This window comes from Ascaphus truei, chromosome 3 (genome assembly GCF_040206685.1).
Source record: "Ascaphus truei isolate aAscTru1 chromosome 3, aAscTru1.hap1, whole genome shotgun sequence".
NCBI classification, from domain to species: Eukaryota; Metazoa; Chordata; class Amphibia; order Anura; family Ascaphidae; genus Ascaphus; species Ascaphus truei.
Genome location: NC_134485.1, coordinates 90,766,131 through 90,784,816, shown reverse-complemented (window position 1 = coordinate 90,784,816; position 18,686 = coordinate 90,766,131). Strand labels below are relative to the sequence as shown.

The window sequence follows — 18,686 nt, the reverse complement described above, 5'->3', positions numbered from 1 at the left end:
CAGCAAAACATTTTGGTTTTCTGTTTGGGTTCAGGGTGCTATTGCATCCACACTTCGCACATTCTCTGTGTATGCTAGAAGCACAACTGATATACACAGTGGAACAGACTTCACTCATAGCATCTGTATTTTACTTCAGCTGGGCGGCCATTTTAAACCCCCGCATTTATTTGCAAACCCACAGACTTTAGTGTCTGCCCGCATTCTCCACCATATGTGACAAACGCCCCTCTTTTGTAGTGCTGACGTCTGTCTGGGTTCTTCCCGACACAGTCTTCTAGGGTTAATTATACAACAAACAGGATCATGCAAAGTATTATGCTGCTTCTGCCTGCTTTATTTTCATCCAAGTAAGGTACTGCAGCTTTAACATGTGAAGGTTAGAGGTACTCAGATACTTTCATTCAGCAGTTCACACATTTCAGTGTTACAATATTTCCCACACTGTTATTTCAAGAAATAAAACCAAAATCATATAAGCAAAATCCTATCCCTTTCAGGGATCTAACTACACATCAGAATTAGTCTCTCTAACAGCTGCTGGCCAACTAAACTGGTTCCCCAGCTTAAAACAATGCTCTTTCATTTAGGGTCACAAGATACAGCACAGTCTTTTAGCAACAGCAATAACCATTTGTTTTGTCTTATCTGTTCGTGGTGTCCAGGCAAATCCTCTGGTACTGTGATACTTGGAGGGGCCGTCAACTCCGACACTGGATGCAGGGGAGCAGCGATACCCCCAGCCTCCAGGCTCTAAGGAGAGAGAGTGAAATGCAAACCTCTCTGCTCTAAATACCTGTGCATGTGATTAGAAGAGCAGGTGAGGGAGAACTAGAGCCATTGTAATCTGTGGTCTGGATTTTCCATCCAGCTGCCTGAGTTAATGGGAAGCTGTGGAACGGATCATTTTTAACTATTCCTGCACTTTCTGACCTAAAATGGGGCAGAAAGCTGCCTAACATCTTTGGACTATGTCACAATATATATATATATATATATATATATATATTTTTATATATATATATATATATATATATATATATATTTATATATATATATATTTATATATATATATATATATGGAACATTGAATTGATACTTTTTGATAATGATATGCTTATTTGAAACATTATTTATTAATAAATGTAATCAAATAATCTTCTAAAACATCTAGTTTATATAAAACCTAACCTAAAGTATCAAAAATTAAATTTGATTTTCTGTTTTTTTTTCTTTTTTTTTTTGCATATTTCTACTTCAAAAATAAACTCCCTAGAAAGGCAAAAAAAAGTTTCAGATTAATTTTCTCCTATTTATTTCAAATATTTTAAACGTTACAGTGTGATGATTTTCACAGATGTCCCTTTTGCAGGAAATGACTCATGTCCTGACATTGTCCAACTTCAGAAGAGGCTTCATTGTAATTAGTCAAGGGCTTAACCATTGAACTGCTCTTTGCTGTGACAGTGACCTTTTTTTAAGTTCCGAAGATTCCTCAGGTGCTTGAAATAAATATGTAAATTGTACTGTTTTTAACTTTACAAACACACAAATGCTTATCGCTCTCCGACTATTCAATATATGGTATATTATAGCTCATGGTGCATAGGGTAAAAACTAATATGGATACATAAATCCAAAGGGGGGGTTTAAGCCCCCAGTGGAGCAAGAAACCCAGGGCTGCACTCACGAGAGAAGGGTAGGAGGGACCACACAATATGTCCCGGGCTACGCAACGCAAAACAAAAAAGGTTTATTTATATACAAGGGAAAGGAACATCAGGGGGTGTGGGGTAAAAGGGTAGAGAGAAGTGCGTTAAAACATAAGGTGGGTAGGTGACCAGGGCAGAGCAAGGTCCCATATATCAGGTATACTGAAGGTATATATGTATTCCCAGTATATATGACACTGGGGGTACTAGCTGATATGAGACTTGAATGGCCAGAAAGAGCAGAGAATGTACACTTATAGCAGCTAGCAATCAGGTAAAGTACATGTGAGTGAATCTAACACTAATGATGTATATCTTAGCTGCTAGTGTCCCAGGCTGACATCAGAGAGACACCTGGTGGATGTCCACACATCTGTACTCCAAAATTGCCACTGTAATAAATCGGGCGCATATAAATACACAATTGAACCCCTACAATAGGGAACCGTAGGTATAAATAGCCTCCCGCAAGAGTGCAGTGTACTCCAGCCTAAATACTGTTGTAGATCAGGCACATATAAATACACAGTCCCCTGTAGTGAGAAACCGTGCGCATGAACAGCCTCCCGCAAAAATGCTATGTAGTGCTGTATCACGTCACACAAGGCTATATAACAGGCATGAAAGGTGTGTAAGTCAAAAGACAAGGCTAATACAACCCGTTCCGCCGCGTGGCTGATGATAGACTCGGTACAGCAAACTCTCCTGGCCTCATCCTGGTCGCCCCCACCTACGTCAAATGAATGACGTCATCTAAAACCGACGGGCCATTTTGCATAGGAACCTATGCTTCGTCAGGGCTGGTAAGGAGACTCACTTCATTAGTTCCTTAAATACCCGTTTTGTAACAGGAAGTGGGTAGTCCCCTGATAGTTAACTCCTTGTTGGCATCCTGTTATGGATGCTTAGTAACAAATTCCTCACATAGAGGTTTTAAACCGGCTACAATGTAATGCTGCGCTTTCAGAGTCCTGCAGGTTGCTGCAAGAGTTATTTATTAAAGAATGTTGTGGGGAGGACCTATATTTACCTCAGACCCCCAGTTATACATTACATAATTGCATAGAATAAACATACTAAAACACCATTGCTGATTGTTGTTGTGTCAGTGTTGATATGAGTCCTGTCCTGGTGTATGGCACGGACCCCAAAATAGCCAAAAACATGATGGTATACAGTAGAGGCAACGTTTATTCTAACATTTGCTGTAAACTAGCCGGGTTACATTCTGGGTATGTGCTGGGTATGTGCTGGGTATGTTCTTGGCTAGTTTGAGGCACGTTTAAGGCATTTCTGCATTGACTAACGACCCATAGGATTAACACAGCAGGGATCCCTGGCAGTCCAATTCAGTTTGAATGGGACTGCCAGGGACCCCCGCTGTTAATCTGATAGGCCATTAATCAATGCAGAAATGCTGGGGCTAGTTTAAGGAAAGTTTAAGGCATGTATTCAGAATGTACCTGGGTGTACCTGGGTCTTTTAGGGAATTGCCACTGGTTTTTGTTAGAATAAGAGTTGCCTCTACTGTACATTAAACATAATAAAAACCGTGGCTGTTAGTTGTGTGTCAGTATTGATATGAGCTCAATAATGGTATATGGCATAAGGAACTGTGTGTGTATATATGGGGTGTGGGAGTGTGAGCCCCTATAAGGAACCACCTCTAAAAGTCAATATGGTTCCGAAAGAGTATATGACTCATACATATACAAGTGTAAACCGTATCCTTTATTCCCATGTACCAAAATGTGTATTGAGCCTCGTTGTAAACAGTATAGCGTGACATATCTAGGTGGATCTAATAGGTCTCATAGATATATTAGGTGTTAAAGTGTAGGAGTGTAAACCCTTACATGGAGCCACCTCTAAAAGTCAATATGGTTCCAAAGAGTATATGACTCGATTAAAAATAAATCCCTGGATCCCATGACAAGCTAAGTTACAAGAGGGGTTCATAAGAACGGAGTGTAAATGAAGCCCTCATTGAGACCATCTGGGTACAGTGTTTTAAGTGTGTAAATCCACCTGCAATCAGTTTGCATAAGATGGCGATCCCAGTCACCTTTCCTTGGTCCCCGGCTTACATGTTCAATACCACAAAAGGTTAAAGCGTTCAAATCACCATCATGGGCTATGTTAACATGTTTTGCCACAGGCAGATCTTTACTATTTCTGATGGACCCTATGTGTTCGAGGATCCGTGTTTTCAGTTGTCTGTGTGTTTTCCCCACGTATCTCTTTCCACATTTACATGAGATAAGATAAATCACCCCCGTGGTGAGGCAATTTATGTATTCCCTGATGTGGTAGGTTTTGGATTTTGGGCCCAAAAAGGTCTTAGTCCTGGGCATATAAGGACACGCCTTGCATCTACCACAAGGGAAGGAGCCAATGGGCTTTGTGTCTCCTAGCCAAGTTCTTGGTTGTTCGCCACGATAGTGGCTATGTACTAAAGTGTCCTGGAGATTACGGGCTCTTCTACAAGTCATTGTCGGACTTTCCTTAAGTACCTGTTTAAGGTCACCATCCTCCATCAGGACATGCCAATGTTTGGAGAAGATATTCCTAATATTCTTCCATTGGTTATTGTATGTACCGATGTACCTGATGACGTGTTTGTCAGTGTCATGATTGGTTCTCTGACCCGTCACTAGCAATTGATCTCTTGGTGTTTTAATAGCCCTTTTGTAGGCTTTTTTAATGACCCCTTTGCTGTATCCCCTCTGCCGAAAACGTGTGGTCATATCTGCAGCCTGATGATCAAACTCCTCTATATTGGAACAATTCTGCCGCAATCTTTGGAATTGTCCAGTGGGGATGCTGTTTATCATGTATCTGGGATGGTGGCTGTCAGCTACCAGGAGGCTATTTGTGGAAGTCGCCTTCCTAAAAATTGTTGTTTTTAAGGTCCCATCATGATTCTTACTTATGGTTAAGTCTAGAAAGTTTATTTTATGACTATCTGCTTCATAAGTAAGTTTCAAGTTGTGGTTGTTAGTATTGAGGACCTTTATGAATTCACCTAGAACTTTTTCTGTACCACTCCACAACTCCGTCTATATAGCGGGCCCACAGAACTATGTGACCCGTATATGCATCCAGAGCCTCGCTGAAGACCATAGTTTCTTCCCACCAGCCTAGATATAAATTGGCATAGGTGGGGGCATATGTGGTCCCCATTGCGGTGCCCTGGATCTGGTGGTATATTTTGTGGTCAAACAAGAAAAAGTTCTTAGTAAGTACAAATTGTAGTAACCTCAAGGTGAATTCATTGTGTAAGGCAAAATTCCTGCCTCGGGATCGCAGGAAATGTGAAACTGACTGTATATCACATTGATGTGGAATACTGGTATACAGTCCCTCCACATCAAGTCCCACCAGTAGTGTCTGATTCTAATGTAATTCCCTCCAATCTTAGTAGCACGTCCTTCGTGTCCTTAAGAAAGGACGGGAGCGAATGGACAAAAGGGCGCAATATCATATCCAGGTACTGACTGGCGTGTGATGTTAAATTACCAATTCCCGAGACAATGGGTCTTCCCGGAGGGGGGGATCTACCTTTGTGTAGCTTGGGTAAATGGTAGAATGTTGCTAGTTGGGGATTGGCGATAAATAGGAAATCGTGTTCCTGTTTAGAGATGACATCATTGGCTAGTCCTTCTGATAAAATGTTTTTGAGCTCTGTGGAGAAGATGAGTGTTGGATCATGGGGTAAGATAGTGTAGCATGTTGCATCACTTAGAAGGCGGATACATTCAAGTTAGTATGCCCTTTTATCAAGGATTACGATGTTACCCCCTTTGTCTGAGGGCTTGATAACGATAGATGTATCACTCTGCAAATCGTTAAGGGCTATGCGTTCTAAGTTTGTGAAGTTGCTAGGTCCCGTGTACTGGGACAGTTTCTCAATGTCTGCTGTGACCAATTTTGAGAAAACATCCACGTTGGTACTTGTCTCTATAGGTGGAGTGAATTTGGACTGATTTCTCAAATCAGAGAATGGTCCTTTTCCATGTTCTCTATCACTTTCTTCCAAAAGGCTGTTCATGGCCCTCAGACAGGAAAAATCTGCTACATCAAAATTCTCTAATGGTGTGTTGCGATATTGATGTCTATTACGTCTAGTAAAGAATTTGTGTAGTAATAGCTTGCAAGTAAATAAGTGTATATCTTTAATACATCCAAAGATATCTAGATGGTTAGTGGGTGAAAAGGATAAGTCTTTTGCCAGGATACTAGTGTGTGCAGGACTGAGGGTTTTACTGGAGAGGTTGACTATTTCTGTCGTCTTCTCCGTGATCTCCTGGGTCAATCTCCCCAAGGTCTCTGACCCCGGTTTTTAACTTTGCCTAGTTTTTCCTAACTGTGCCTTCTTTGTTAGGCCTAAAAGTGGTGTTATTTGCTCAGGAGATAAGTAGTAGTAGGGATGCACTCAGTATAAAGTACTCCATAACTCCTGACAATTCTCATTTATTCACTCCTGCTTGACACTTCCTAAGTTCCAAAGTTTCAATTGCATTGGCAAGCAAAGTTGTGTGAATGTGTCATGTGTTGTGTGCCGTAAAATGGTTTCAACTTTACATTGCAATTTTGTATATTGGCCCAACACTTTGGTATAAAATGTATCCTCCATTGATTTCGATGAAACAATAATATAGAAGAAACTACATGCATTTAGTGTATTCCTCATTAGTAGTAGAAGGGAACTTTAAGGCAATTTACTGTAGGTTTAAGTTCAGACTAAGAAAAGCACTGGATTCTACACCTTTTATATCACGTGTAAATTTGTAATTTGGGCAATGACCTTAGTTATGGAGGAATTTAGCAAAGCTCTTTAAAAACTCACCATATTTGCCATGTCCTTCCTTTATCTAAGTACTTGATCATAGGTAGTCTAAACCTCCCTAGCTAGTGATCTGTGTCAAAGGTAAAATGTTTATTAAAGAACTCTCTTGGCGTAAATGCAAAAAATTGATATGCATTATAGTACTCTTATTTACAGAGGTACATTGATTTATTTGATTATGGCAACTTTTATTATTCTAGAACCTATGAAGTAAATAAATGGGAGTAAAACAACACTATAGAACTGAAAGTCAAAACATGTGTATATATAGTGTACAGTATGTAACAAAAGGACATCATTTCATGGAACATTTGTGTGGGACATTTGTAGTCACTTACTAGTATTTGTAGATCTTAAAGCAGCAGTTCAAGATGTCGTTTGAAAATGTTGTTTTTTTATTATTCAATATGTGCATCAATACATCTACACACTGACAAGTGATTAGCTAAGTGGCCGATCGATCCGTTACCATGTGATCGATTGGCTCGGGGTTCACTAAATGCATCTTGGGTCCTCTTCTGCTGCACTGACAGCCAAAGTTCTGTGAGGAAGATCCTGTGACCAGACAGGCACTGATTAAATTGGTTCACTGCTAGAGAGAGGGCAAGGTACAAAAAAGGTGATGCTGTTTCAGAAGGGGAAATGGATGAGACTTGGTAAATGGTTGCTATGGGAACAAAAATGCTTGTTACATTAGAATATATTAAAAATCTCTTTAATATTGTTTTTTTAATGCTACAAGTATTTTCTCATAGTACAGAACTGATTTATTTTTAAAAAAAAACACTCATGTAGGATATTGCTGAAACTGCAGTTTTAAATAAATCTAAATGCTTGGTTTTTTTTGTCAGTGCCATGTGGTATCTATTGAATTGTACAGGCAGTTATATGTAAAATGTATTTATATACAGTACTTCCTACTAATTCTATTCTGGTTTCCTATATGCAGAATTATTGATGGACATGATCTGATGCCTTTGGTTCAAGGAAAAAGTGTCACGTCTGAACATGAATTTCTCTTCCATTACTGTAATGCATATTTAAATGCTGTACGCTGGAATCAGAAAAACAGTAAGTCAACTTCTCTGTTCAAATTTTCCATATTTATATAATGTAAAGAAATCAATGGTTTAGAACCCAGAGACATTTTCAAAGGTCCACAATTTTTTTAACCCTACTTTACTTGCCATTCATTCTGTGGTAAAAATGGTAAAAACAAGACAAAGCATAATTTTTAAAAGAAAATAATTTTAACTAAGTACGTATAAAAATCAGTAGCTGCCTTAAATCTCAAAACACAACTGACATTAATGTGTAAAAAATCGCACATACAACTTAATTATGTAAATGCTGCAGCTGAAAAGTATATATTGAAAGTATTTTTCATTTTGTTTCCATCTAATATAAATAGTTATTTATGTAGGCTCAAACTGATTGGTACAGATTTCCATGTATTAGTGTCCCGACAGAGTCAACATGCAATCTACATGTATAGTGGCTCTTTATCATTGCAATTTCCTCAGCGGTAAGCATCTCTTCCTTAAGGTCTATATACAATATGCTTTGAAGATGTTTTTCTCTGGAAAATGTAAACAACATTCAAATGCGCTGGAGATTAAATCTTCCTGATGAAGGAGAAGCCAAGTGGACAAAACAGAGTAGAGACCTAATTATCTTTTCTGGCTACGGCTAGCTCCCTGTGGCTTGCTGCAGCGCCCACTATGGTGTGCGCTGCAGGGACAACAGCCACCCCTCAATGGGACCGGCCCCCTACCAGGCCTGGCCGCCACATCGCGCGTCAAGATTTTTCTGAAGACAGAAAAGCTGTCTTCAGATCTACGGAGCACTGGTCACGCCCACACGGCAGTTCAGCCAATGGGCGAACCTGCCGGGTGACGTCATGGCTGCACCCTGCTGCGCCCCAGTCATGCGCTCCCCCCCTGTAGATCTACACAGACCAGGGAATAGAGCTGCATGCACCGCCAGCCTGGCAGGCGCGCGTGCAGCGCCAACACCGGGGACGAAGCTTAAGAGATAGGCAAACTTTTCCCTGAAGTTCTCTGTGAAATCAGCAAAGTCTTTATAAGGTTAAACTTTGAACATGTCTACGTTCAGAAGAGCCTGATTTTTTTTTTAAAAATTGTTTTTGCAAACTTTTATTTTTATGCACAAAACAAAACAAAAATGTTTGCAAAGCGAAAAAAAAAAACAATAACTTTTTAGTTGTTATTGAAAGTATGCAAAATTGATACTGTAGGCGGATTTATATGCTTTTGTATGAATTTGTAACCAAAAAACGCACACATGAACTTTAGCAGGTTTGCAAAGCTTGCTGAAGTCCGCATGAATGTTTGAAGCCCGAACTTCAATAAGTTGGCCCATCTCTATTCTATTAGAATGTAAGAAATGTCATCCAAATTTCTTACATTCAGCACACAACTGTTATCAGAAAGGTTTCCAGCATTTTTGACACATGAACGGGGAAAAATAATGACATGTTAAATTGATACATTACAAATCATAGAGGTACAATGTGCTCCATTATTGTGGCGATAAGAGATATAGGGGCCTATTCAGTAAATTTTTATAAGTACTTATCGACTGGTAAGTGCATTTTGCAAGCGATATTGCATGTGTAACTATTCAAAAAGTTTCGATAACATGGCAAGATCCTTTGGAAATGGCGTTTTAGCGATCGTTATCACTCTGGCAAATCGTCCGGTAGCTCAAAAAATGCCAGGTAGCTTCGATGATCACATCGCGGCTTAAACCCATATATTCAGATCTCGCAACCTGAAAGGTGGTGAGATTGGATTCGCAATGTGCATAAAAAGCAGAAAAATGTATGGCTACTACATAGGATTGAATTTAGGGACTCTGACGTTTACCCACATTCATTTCCGTTCCAGGGACACCTTTTCTCCAATCCTATGTAATAAAAATACATTTACAGCCAATCTTCATTACCTTGGTCCAAATTGATGCATATTTCTTTCAAAATAAGGGGAGCGCAGATGTTCACGTGAAGAATATGTAAAAACAAACACAAATGCACAATAGTTAAGCCAATATAGGTGAATTTTAAAAGTGTTATATGCAGGGTAACTATTACACTCACAAATTTTCTCTAGATAGATGGCATGTCAGAGACCAAGTCTCTCTCTGACTGTAGCACGGTGTAATGCAATGTCGTGGGTAGCCAGAAATTAAGCCAGTGTCTCCAGTGTTCCTCAATAAAGGGAGACTCACAAAAGTGTAGTATGTCTATACTTGTAATGTTGAATCAATAACAGGTAACAAGTGGGCACTCACCTTATGCACAACGGCAATGTGCATGTAAATATATGAAGATTCCCTGGTTTCTCAGCCGGTCCCAGTTCTGTTTATGCTTCTTCCTGGCTCTCGCGTCACAAACGACAGTGACGCAGTGGTTAAATAGCAGTGCCCAGTTTGTTGGTGGTAAATGGGGTGGGTGAAGCTTGTTCTTGTCCCAGGGTGGGTGGTTAAGCCTCCCAGGAAGGTTTGCCAGGAGGGCTAACCCTGGAAGGGCTTTACCCCTAATTAAAGGGTAAACTCCTCCTGCTACCCACCCGGGAGACCTAAACACCCACCCCAGACAAATTCCACCTTCATAGTTGCCCCAGGGTAGGTGTTTAGGCCTCCCAGGAGGGATTAACCAATCCCTTAATTAAGCAGTTACAACCGGTTAATGAAGGGCTTATCCCCTCCTGTGAGTCCCAAACACTCACCCTCGGGCAACTAACCCTTTCACCACCCTCTCTACCACCAACACAACCACACATGAATGGGCAATAGTGCCAATAGTCAAAGATGGCAAAAAGCACTTTTGCCCACTGAAATAGACCATACAGTGCAATAAAATCACTTACATTTTGTGACGGTAGGGGTTAGCCAGCCTTCATAATAATGTGAAGCCCGGCTAGCTACCCCTAAAACCGTGATTCCCCGGCAGCATATCAGCACCTATAAGCCGGGGACAATGTGTGTATTTTGACCTCTTATGCATTATAGCTAGAAAACTGGGAATTCTGGAACGAGACCCTAATAGTGGATACCGGGGGCAAAAAGGGTTCAAATATTTTTTTAAATGTTTTGCGACAAATTACTGGTTGTCCCATAATTTTACCCGCAAATCACACCTGATTTGCGGGTACACATATGCATTTTCATAAAGTTATGATTCCCTATTAATATTGCCCAGCCAGCAAGTTCTTGGAACTTGGTTTAAAAACTTGGCTGCTAGGACAAATTTTACCACCCAAGTTCCTGAGCCCAAGTTCTAGAAAAGAAATGTGTTTTAAATGTGTTTTCATTTCTATGGATAAGTATGAATGGAAAATCAAGGCCACTTCGAATTTGATGAACAGATTTATTCTGTCAAAAGGCACAAATAATTTCTATGGAGGCAGCCCCGTAATTTGATTAGCTGGGATGCATGCATGGAGATAGTGGATCACAGGGGAAGATGGGAGCAGCGAGGTGTCGGGCCATCTAGTTGAGCTGGGAAGGGCGGAGGACCACGTACAGAGACAAGGCTCCCCACAGGGGAGACTCTGTTTTCTCAGACACTGTGGAGCCTACCAAGCGGGAGAAATGGGGATGGCAAGGGGAAGTCGTTGCTCGTAGGTACATTGGCCAGTTCGAATTTCCCACTCACCAGCTACATGAGCCCCTCGGTACATCCCCTACTCTGATGGGTGCAACAAGCTGAGCCTCCAGCTTGGGACTGGCTGTTGCACTATGATCCGTACTCTGATTGGCCGCTGGTCCTTGTTCCCTGTTAGGCATAGTACACAGAGGTCTATATAAGGGGACTGCCTGGTCAGATTACAAGACTTAGGCTTGGTACAGTGGAGCAGAGGTGGGCTTTTGAAAGGTGCTTTGTTCGTGTAATACCTCTCTCCTCCCCTCCCCCCTCAAGGGAGATCTGGCTGTTACGGTTGTACCTTGGTGCTGTATGGGCTCACCTGTTGTCTGTCAGGAAGCCTGAGTTTCCGCATTGGTACGGGGAAAGGAAAGGGAATATCAATGCGTGCAGTGCCTCCATTCTGTATGGATCTGCAAGGGGCTGAGAGTGACACCACAGGAACCTCATTCCAGTAAATTAGACAGGAGACATGGAACGTTGTGCCTTTTATTGGCAGGCCAGCAGTTTCCATCTCCCACGCAAGAGAGATACTTTACAACACCCTATGATGAATACCTTCCCTCGTATCTTGCGGTCGCTTTGTCCCTGACTAGGCCCGCCAAAGGCTTGAAGCCCTTGGGACTAGTCTTCACCCCCTCACCCCCTGATGGGGTGAGGTAGAACCACCTCGCTCACTATGGAGCAGGCTACATCCTGGAATCTCTCTATAATTTGGGAATGAAACTTTTTATATACCTGGGGGAGGGGTTAATGACTCTGCCCCAAACCTGAGCAGGTCTGAGGGTGGAACAGGCATCACCCCACAGTGCTGACACCTATATCCCCCCCCCCCCAGGCATGATGCTTTCAACGGCCACTAGCCTGCACTGGCTATGGCTATTTTCAGATACAATTAGTAGTATGCTGTGGGAATCTCATGCTGTCTCACAAGGAAGGATTTAACCCTAACGCTGCCTGCACTTACAAGGATTTATGTGTCAGGGCCGAGAAACCCATATCCAGGGGTGCTAGGCTACAGGCTCCCCCTGGTGCAATCCCTCACGTCCCGCATTAGGCACACTATCACATACTACCAATAAATGCATGATAACTGGGCATACATAACATTGTACACATATGAACTGTAAACGTGGGTACTTGTATCCAGAAGGGACCCTACCTGTGCAGCACATATTCTGCTCTGATACGCCCTTTTCACTTCGCAGTACAGCTCCTGCTCTAATAATAAGGTTTAGGGTCAGGCTTCCGGACTAATCTTCCATTCCTATCCAGCACAGTGACTGAATAGCATTTCCTCTGACCCTTCTCAGAAATGTACTCCATTCAATCTATATATACACACTCCGGTCTACCTTCCATATTTTTACGAGTGTCATGGGAGACCAGTGCTTTTTTTTTGTATCTTTTTATTAGGGTGTTTACAGATACATTTCAAAATATTACATTGTAGAATAATGTATTTACATGTACATAGGTTATCGTATAAAGTTACATATTTCAATACATATTTGTTATACCCATTTTTTTCTTTTTTTGAACTTATAACTGGTCTTGATCTAATATCTCGACCATTTAACTTAAAACCTTGTATCATAGCTTGCTGGTGACTCCCGTTTTTTCTTTTAGTTATCATATTTGTTTAGACTAGGCTCTTTGTTTTTACTCTGTTCTGTCATGTTATTATGTTATGATGCAGGACGTTCTCCTTATTTTATATTTCCTTTATCCGGTTTTCTGTCCAGTTTAGTTTACCATCCTATCTTGGGTGTCATCTGAATTTATTCTGTTCTAGCTGGGGAAAAGAGTTTATAATCATCCCCCATTTTTGATCAAATTTGGCATACTGCTTATCTCCTACTTGTTCGGTAGATGTTCTGTCTATCGTGATCAGTTTGACCAAGAGGGATTTCTATGTTCTATGTTTGGTGCTTGTGAATCTAACCATTTGATCATAATGGCTTTTCTGGCTACCAGGATAATCATCTCTGTTGGGAGGATCGCTCCCCTATTTTGGTTGATCTTAATTGTCCAAGGTTCAGTATTGGCAAATATCATGGGGAGGTGTCTTACCCAGCTAATTTTCGTAACTTCTTTAATATATTGTAGGACCTGTGTCCAGAACTCGTTAATTTTTACGCATGCCCAGAGACAGTGTTTGAGGTTAGCTTTTTAGGGAGGTTGCATTTGGGGCATTTCATTGTGTCTGCTCCTATATTGGTAATTTGTCTGGTGAAGGGTATATATGCCCTATGCATTATCTTAAATTGCATTTCTCTCCAGTTTCCTGATGTAATTATTTTACAAGTTCTGACATACCCAATCATTAGATCTTCCATCATTTGAATTTCTTGGAAGTCTTGTTGCCATGCTTCTAGATTTTTTTTGTTATTTTTCTCCATGTCTTGGAGACCAGTGCTTTAAACACAAAACTTACCTTGATCTTTTGATTGAACAAAACGTGAGATAAAATAAATTGTTATTTATTTACACAAGAAACACACACAGCTTGATTTACAAAATAACACAAATAAACACTTACTGGAATGGGGCAAAATGAAATAAAATGTTTCCGGAACGAACTTCACCCAAATAAAGTCTCTAGGCACCAATTCCCAGGAGCAAGGTTGTACGCAAATAGAGCCGCGAAACAGTCTTGGCTAGTGCCGCTGCCTGCAACCACTCTTACGCCGCCGAAGGTAATATTTTCATTCCCCCAATGCAGGATTAGTTAGCAAATCCTTAGTCCTTACGAATACTGGAAGCTGATACAAATTTTGGTTACATTGTTAAAGTCTTTGTACCGCACGCTAAATCTTAGGTGAATCTTGTTACATGATGGAACTAACTCCTGACTGGCTGCACCGGAATTTTTGAAAACACCCAAAGCCAATCGGTATCATGTGCAGCCAACCTTTTGCATGGGAACCAATCATCCCACCTATGGCAGAGTTCTGTCAGTCTCTACAGAACCTGGCAGATAGCTTCAGTATAGCAACTGAGCAGGTGCAATAAATGCCATCTTTCCCCATTTGTCATGCTAGCCCCCATGCCGGCTCAGCGCCTGAAAGTCTGCCATTTTCCAGGATGCTTATTGAGATTCTCTTCCTTCACCTCCTCCCTGTTACCCAATGGTTAACACCTACATCTCCTGGCCTTTGAAGCTGATCCTTTGAAGCTGAGAGGCGGAGCAGCTCCCTATGCAAATGGATTTTTATCCATACTTAATGACTTCCTTACTGTAATAAAAATATAACCCTTGGTGATTGTTAAAAACCATTTTCTTTTCCTCTTATTCAGAAAAACATTGTTACAATAACCCATATATTTAAAACATGATATGATCCTCACCACCTTATCCCTGGTGGGAGGCACACAGACAATTCTGACACATTTTACCGGGCTGCAGCACTTAGTGGGCTGCAGTGCTGACACTTTACATTTACCCACTATGACTCAGGGGACCCTGTTACATGGATTATACAGTTGATACATGGTATTAATCTCACCCCCTTATCCCTGGGGGGAGAGACACAGGCATTTTGAATACATTTGCAGTATTATTACCCTGGTTGGGTTGCAGAGCTGACACTCTTCAATTCCCAATCTGGTTCAGGGGCATCCAGCCGGGCCAAATGCCTTTATGAATGGCCTGGGTACCCCTTCACCCTCACAACGAGGTAGGAGACCCTGTCTTCATTATAATGAGCCCGGCTACTACAGCGAGCAGACAAGTAGTCCAGGACTGCATCCCTAACCCATTCCTCCCTATGCTCTTCGGCCTCCCTCATGATTCTGGTACATAGGGGAAATCGTACCCATGGAACCGCCTATATCACTGGACCACTAACCGGTCGGCGCTACTATTTTGAAAAAGGTTTTACCCGCAGGCTTGCCCGGGCAATAACCAGAACAAAGGTTCCTCTAGTGAAGCATTATATGAGAGCCTCCCCAAGCCTGATGTGAGCTTAGTCCCATGGCTATATCTTTCCGGTGATTCCAGATAATTTTGGCCGTCTGCTACCACATCCTCTAGTACTAACAGGAAACGACTGTAGTTCTATGCTTATGTGGAACATACCCCTGGAACCTAGAGTCCCACCAGTGTATTTCTTCCCCAGCATCAGAACTAAATAAATGGTTTTGCAGTACATTCAGATGTCAACATGCATATGGGAGGGAGTAGTCTGGGCGATATAGGCCTACAGACCCTTTCTCCCATAGGGGACACAGAATTAGACAATTGTATACCCAGCGCATCATCATCAAAAGACCTATCATTACCTTGTCCATCTGTGGGGAATAACCAGTCACCTCAGTCTCTGAGGTAATTAAAGTGTCCTGAGCAAGGCCCACTTTAGGGGTAGTTTATATAAATGTCCCTGTGTCCGATTTACCTTGCACTGACCTCTCCCCATCACTGCCATCATATAAGCTCTCTCATTATCGAGAGCACCACGGAGCTCAGGGACTATAGCCTCATCTATTGCCTCAGCCCACCTTAATTCCTGGGCTCTGTCCTGCTCCTGACACCACAGGATAAACGGGATGACAGGAGTAGTGGCACTCACCGGAGCAGACGTAACAATCATCAGATCCACCCTGATGGGGGAATCTCTGGTAGCTCCACCGGCAGCGGCGGAGAAGCTAGGGTAGCGACAATGGCCGAAGTGCTGGCTGGTACTTTGGATGTGGATGCACCGCATCGACCTGCTGGGCTGTTGAACCTCATACGACTGCTGGGCTATGGCATCCACATAGAACTGCTGGGCTGTGGCACCCATGTAAATCTCCCTACTGGGAGAAGGCGTCATCGACTCCTGGTGAATCTTCTCCACAGCCACCGATGGCCTCTGCCCGGGCAGAGTTCTTGTCGTCGCTGGAACCTCCGGAGGCTCTGTCCTGTTGCAATGGGTTTCTTGGGAACGGACCGCGACGATGGAGCCACACTCGAAAGTGGCACCGAGAGGGACCCCCTACTTCCTCCTTGGACAGCACAGAATCAGGTTGGCTGGAAAGTAACCGGTCACAGGACTTCATGCTTGTACTGGAAAGGACAGGTAAAAGTCTTACTGACACCTCCACAGGATGGCCCACGATCTTTGTAGCAGGGGAAGGTGCTCGCAGAGACCTCTCCACACACCGGGTGACTTATTGGAAATAATAGTCCTGTTCCTGCAGTAGCAAGGAGGGCGAGAAGGGATTGCCTTCCCTTGTCATTGCAGCCGGTAAGTCACACTTGTAATCACAGTGTCGTATGGAGGGGCTATCACTATAGCATTCCTAGCAGGGAGAATAAGCAGCCACTCTAGGTAAGGGGCAGAATAGTTCATATAACAAGTCCCGGTAGCCTGCCGCAACATTCTCCGATGAGCCTTTGGAGCTTCCTGATCATCGGGAGAACAGTAGGCTCCATCCCCATTCAAAAGCAGGGACCTCCGCTGTGTTATTCCGATGGGCCATTTCAGCCTGCTCTGGAACATCTCACGAGTTACTGCGAGATAGCTACAGATTTTCCCAGGCAAGTGGTCTAATACCGGCGACTGCACCTGTATAAGGCCTGTCACATCTCATTTCATAGGAAGATGGCAACATCTCCTGGACCTGTTGAAGAAGAGCCAGAAGAAGAAGAAAAGAAAGAAGATCTACTTACAGTGGCGGCCGCCTTTAGCCTCGTGCAGCCGTTTCAACGCGTTTTTTAAAACCGTGGGCAGATGCGGCATGTTCCGGCCGTTTTAGGCGCCTCGGGCGTTTTCATTGTTTAGCGCTGTCTAGCCATGAATGCGGCTGAACGCGTGACATACGGAAAACATCTCCGAAAAAATTCGGGGATGTAGGAGGATAAAAGGGGCCGCAACAGCAACAGGGACTTCACTTCTAGCAACTGAGGATCGTGGACTTCTGCAGATCATTGCTTTGTGGGTCAGGAGTTGTTGGTTCTGCAGTTTGATGTGGAAAATGAGTCTTCCTCCCAGTAAAGTTAAGAAACACATTTATTGTATTTTATGTGAATTGCATTTTTTTTTAATGTTGCCCATTAATTGCTAATCTGGCTATCTGTGCCCCATTGATGGCATCGATACCCACAGTGACAATCAATGGGTTTGGCTACTATTTATTTTAATGTATTGAAATGTCTATTTTATTTTATTATGTAATTTTTTAACTGCTGAGGTAATTAATTATTAACTTTTTAATTTTTTTAAAAAGTTTTTTAAAGTTGATGCTACCAAAGAGGACAAGGAAGATGACTGACAGCCTTGATCCTGGCAGGAGTAAGTACTGTACTATTATTTACAAATGTGCCCATGTGCCTATTACTAAATGCGTTGGGAGGGTGGTGTTGAGGGTAGAGGGGGTGGGTAGTAGGGTAGCCATTGGTTGCCAGTGTGGCTATCTGTGTCCTGTCAAGGCATATTTGGTGTCACGGTAGACCAGGTCTTTTAACACATTTATATTTTTGAGATCATTCAACAGGAAAAACAAGGCAGTGAAATAAAATGGGGTTTATTCGGATAAAATCTCGGAAATACAACAAAACACAATATACAGAAATATGCACACTTACTGGGGTTTGAGATCTAGCCTTTCCTAGGTTCAGGGCGCTCGCTTGCAAGGGCTTACCCAGATCGGAACCTTGTTCCGGATGTCCTGGACCGAGATTCAGCAGAAAATTCTGACTGGGACCTAGGCCCAATAGTCCTGGGACAGTTTTCAGCAAGAAATCCTGACCGGGACCGCTACTTCGATTTGTAGAACTTGGCCACAAAAGACGGGACTTAGTCTTTGCGAGGCAGGCTTTTCTAGCTTTGAAACGAAGTCGGTTGCTCTGCTATTTCGAACAGAGCAAATTTGAAAAACCCACCCTAGCTTCATCGACTCAAGTCACAGGATGGTCTGGTTCTCTGACTCGGCCGTCTCCTTATATACACTCCCCTAAGCTATCCTTAGCATGGAGGTGGGAGGAGCGACCAATCAGGGTGTAGGAATTCCTCCCTGCCAGCCAAAAGAAATAATGGCTTGTCCTTTTTCTGACGTCAAATGAGGAGGCGTGCCAAGCCGGCTCGAAAAGCCAGGTGAGCGGGGAATATGATTTAGCCAATGGAGAAGCGCCTATGAGCTGTATCTCCCCAGTTAACTAATTTCCACCCACTGGGCAGGCTTCTCCAAGTCTGGCAGATGCAAAAGGTGTCCCCACAGGGTGCCCTTTGTTCTCCAGACTTGGCAATTTGACCTTCCTCGCCCATCAAATGGTCTTCTCACCTCTCAATATCATCTCCTCTTTGAACTATGGACTCTATACAGACATGTTGGCGTCTATGCTGATGCCCTGGCTGACTGTATAGAGTCTTATAGCAAATGTCTAAAACCTTATAAAGTACACTTTAATAAAGTACAGTATACACATTGGGGAACCTTATACTTATAGGGGAAATGGATTTGGGATATTTGGGCTCGA

General features: G+C 42.5%; 1 protein-coding gene across 1 annotated transcript in view; it reads left to right on the top strand.

The window, feature by feature from the left end:
- STS (steroid sulfatase) overlaps window positions 1-18,686 on the top strand; it is a 372,501-nt gene that overhangs the window by 198,127 nt on the left and 155,688 nt on the right. Inside the window, exon 8 of the mRNA XM_075594564.1 lies at window positions 7,511-7,632. Coding sequence (XP_075450679.1) covers window positions 7,511-7,632 — 122 coding nt within the window. The remainder of the gene's footprint in view (window positions 1-7,510; window positions 7,633-18,686) is intronic.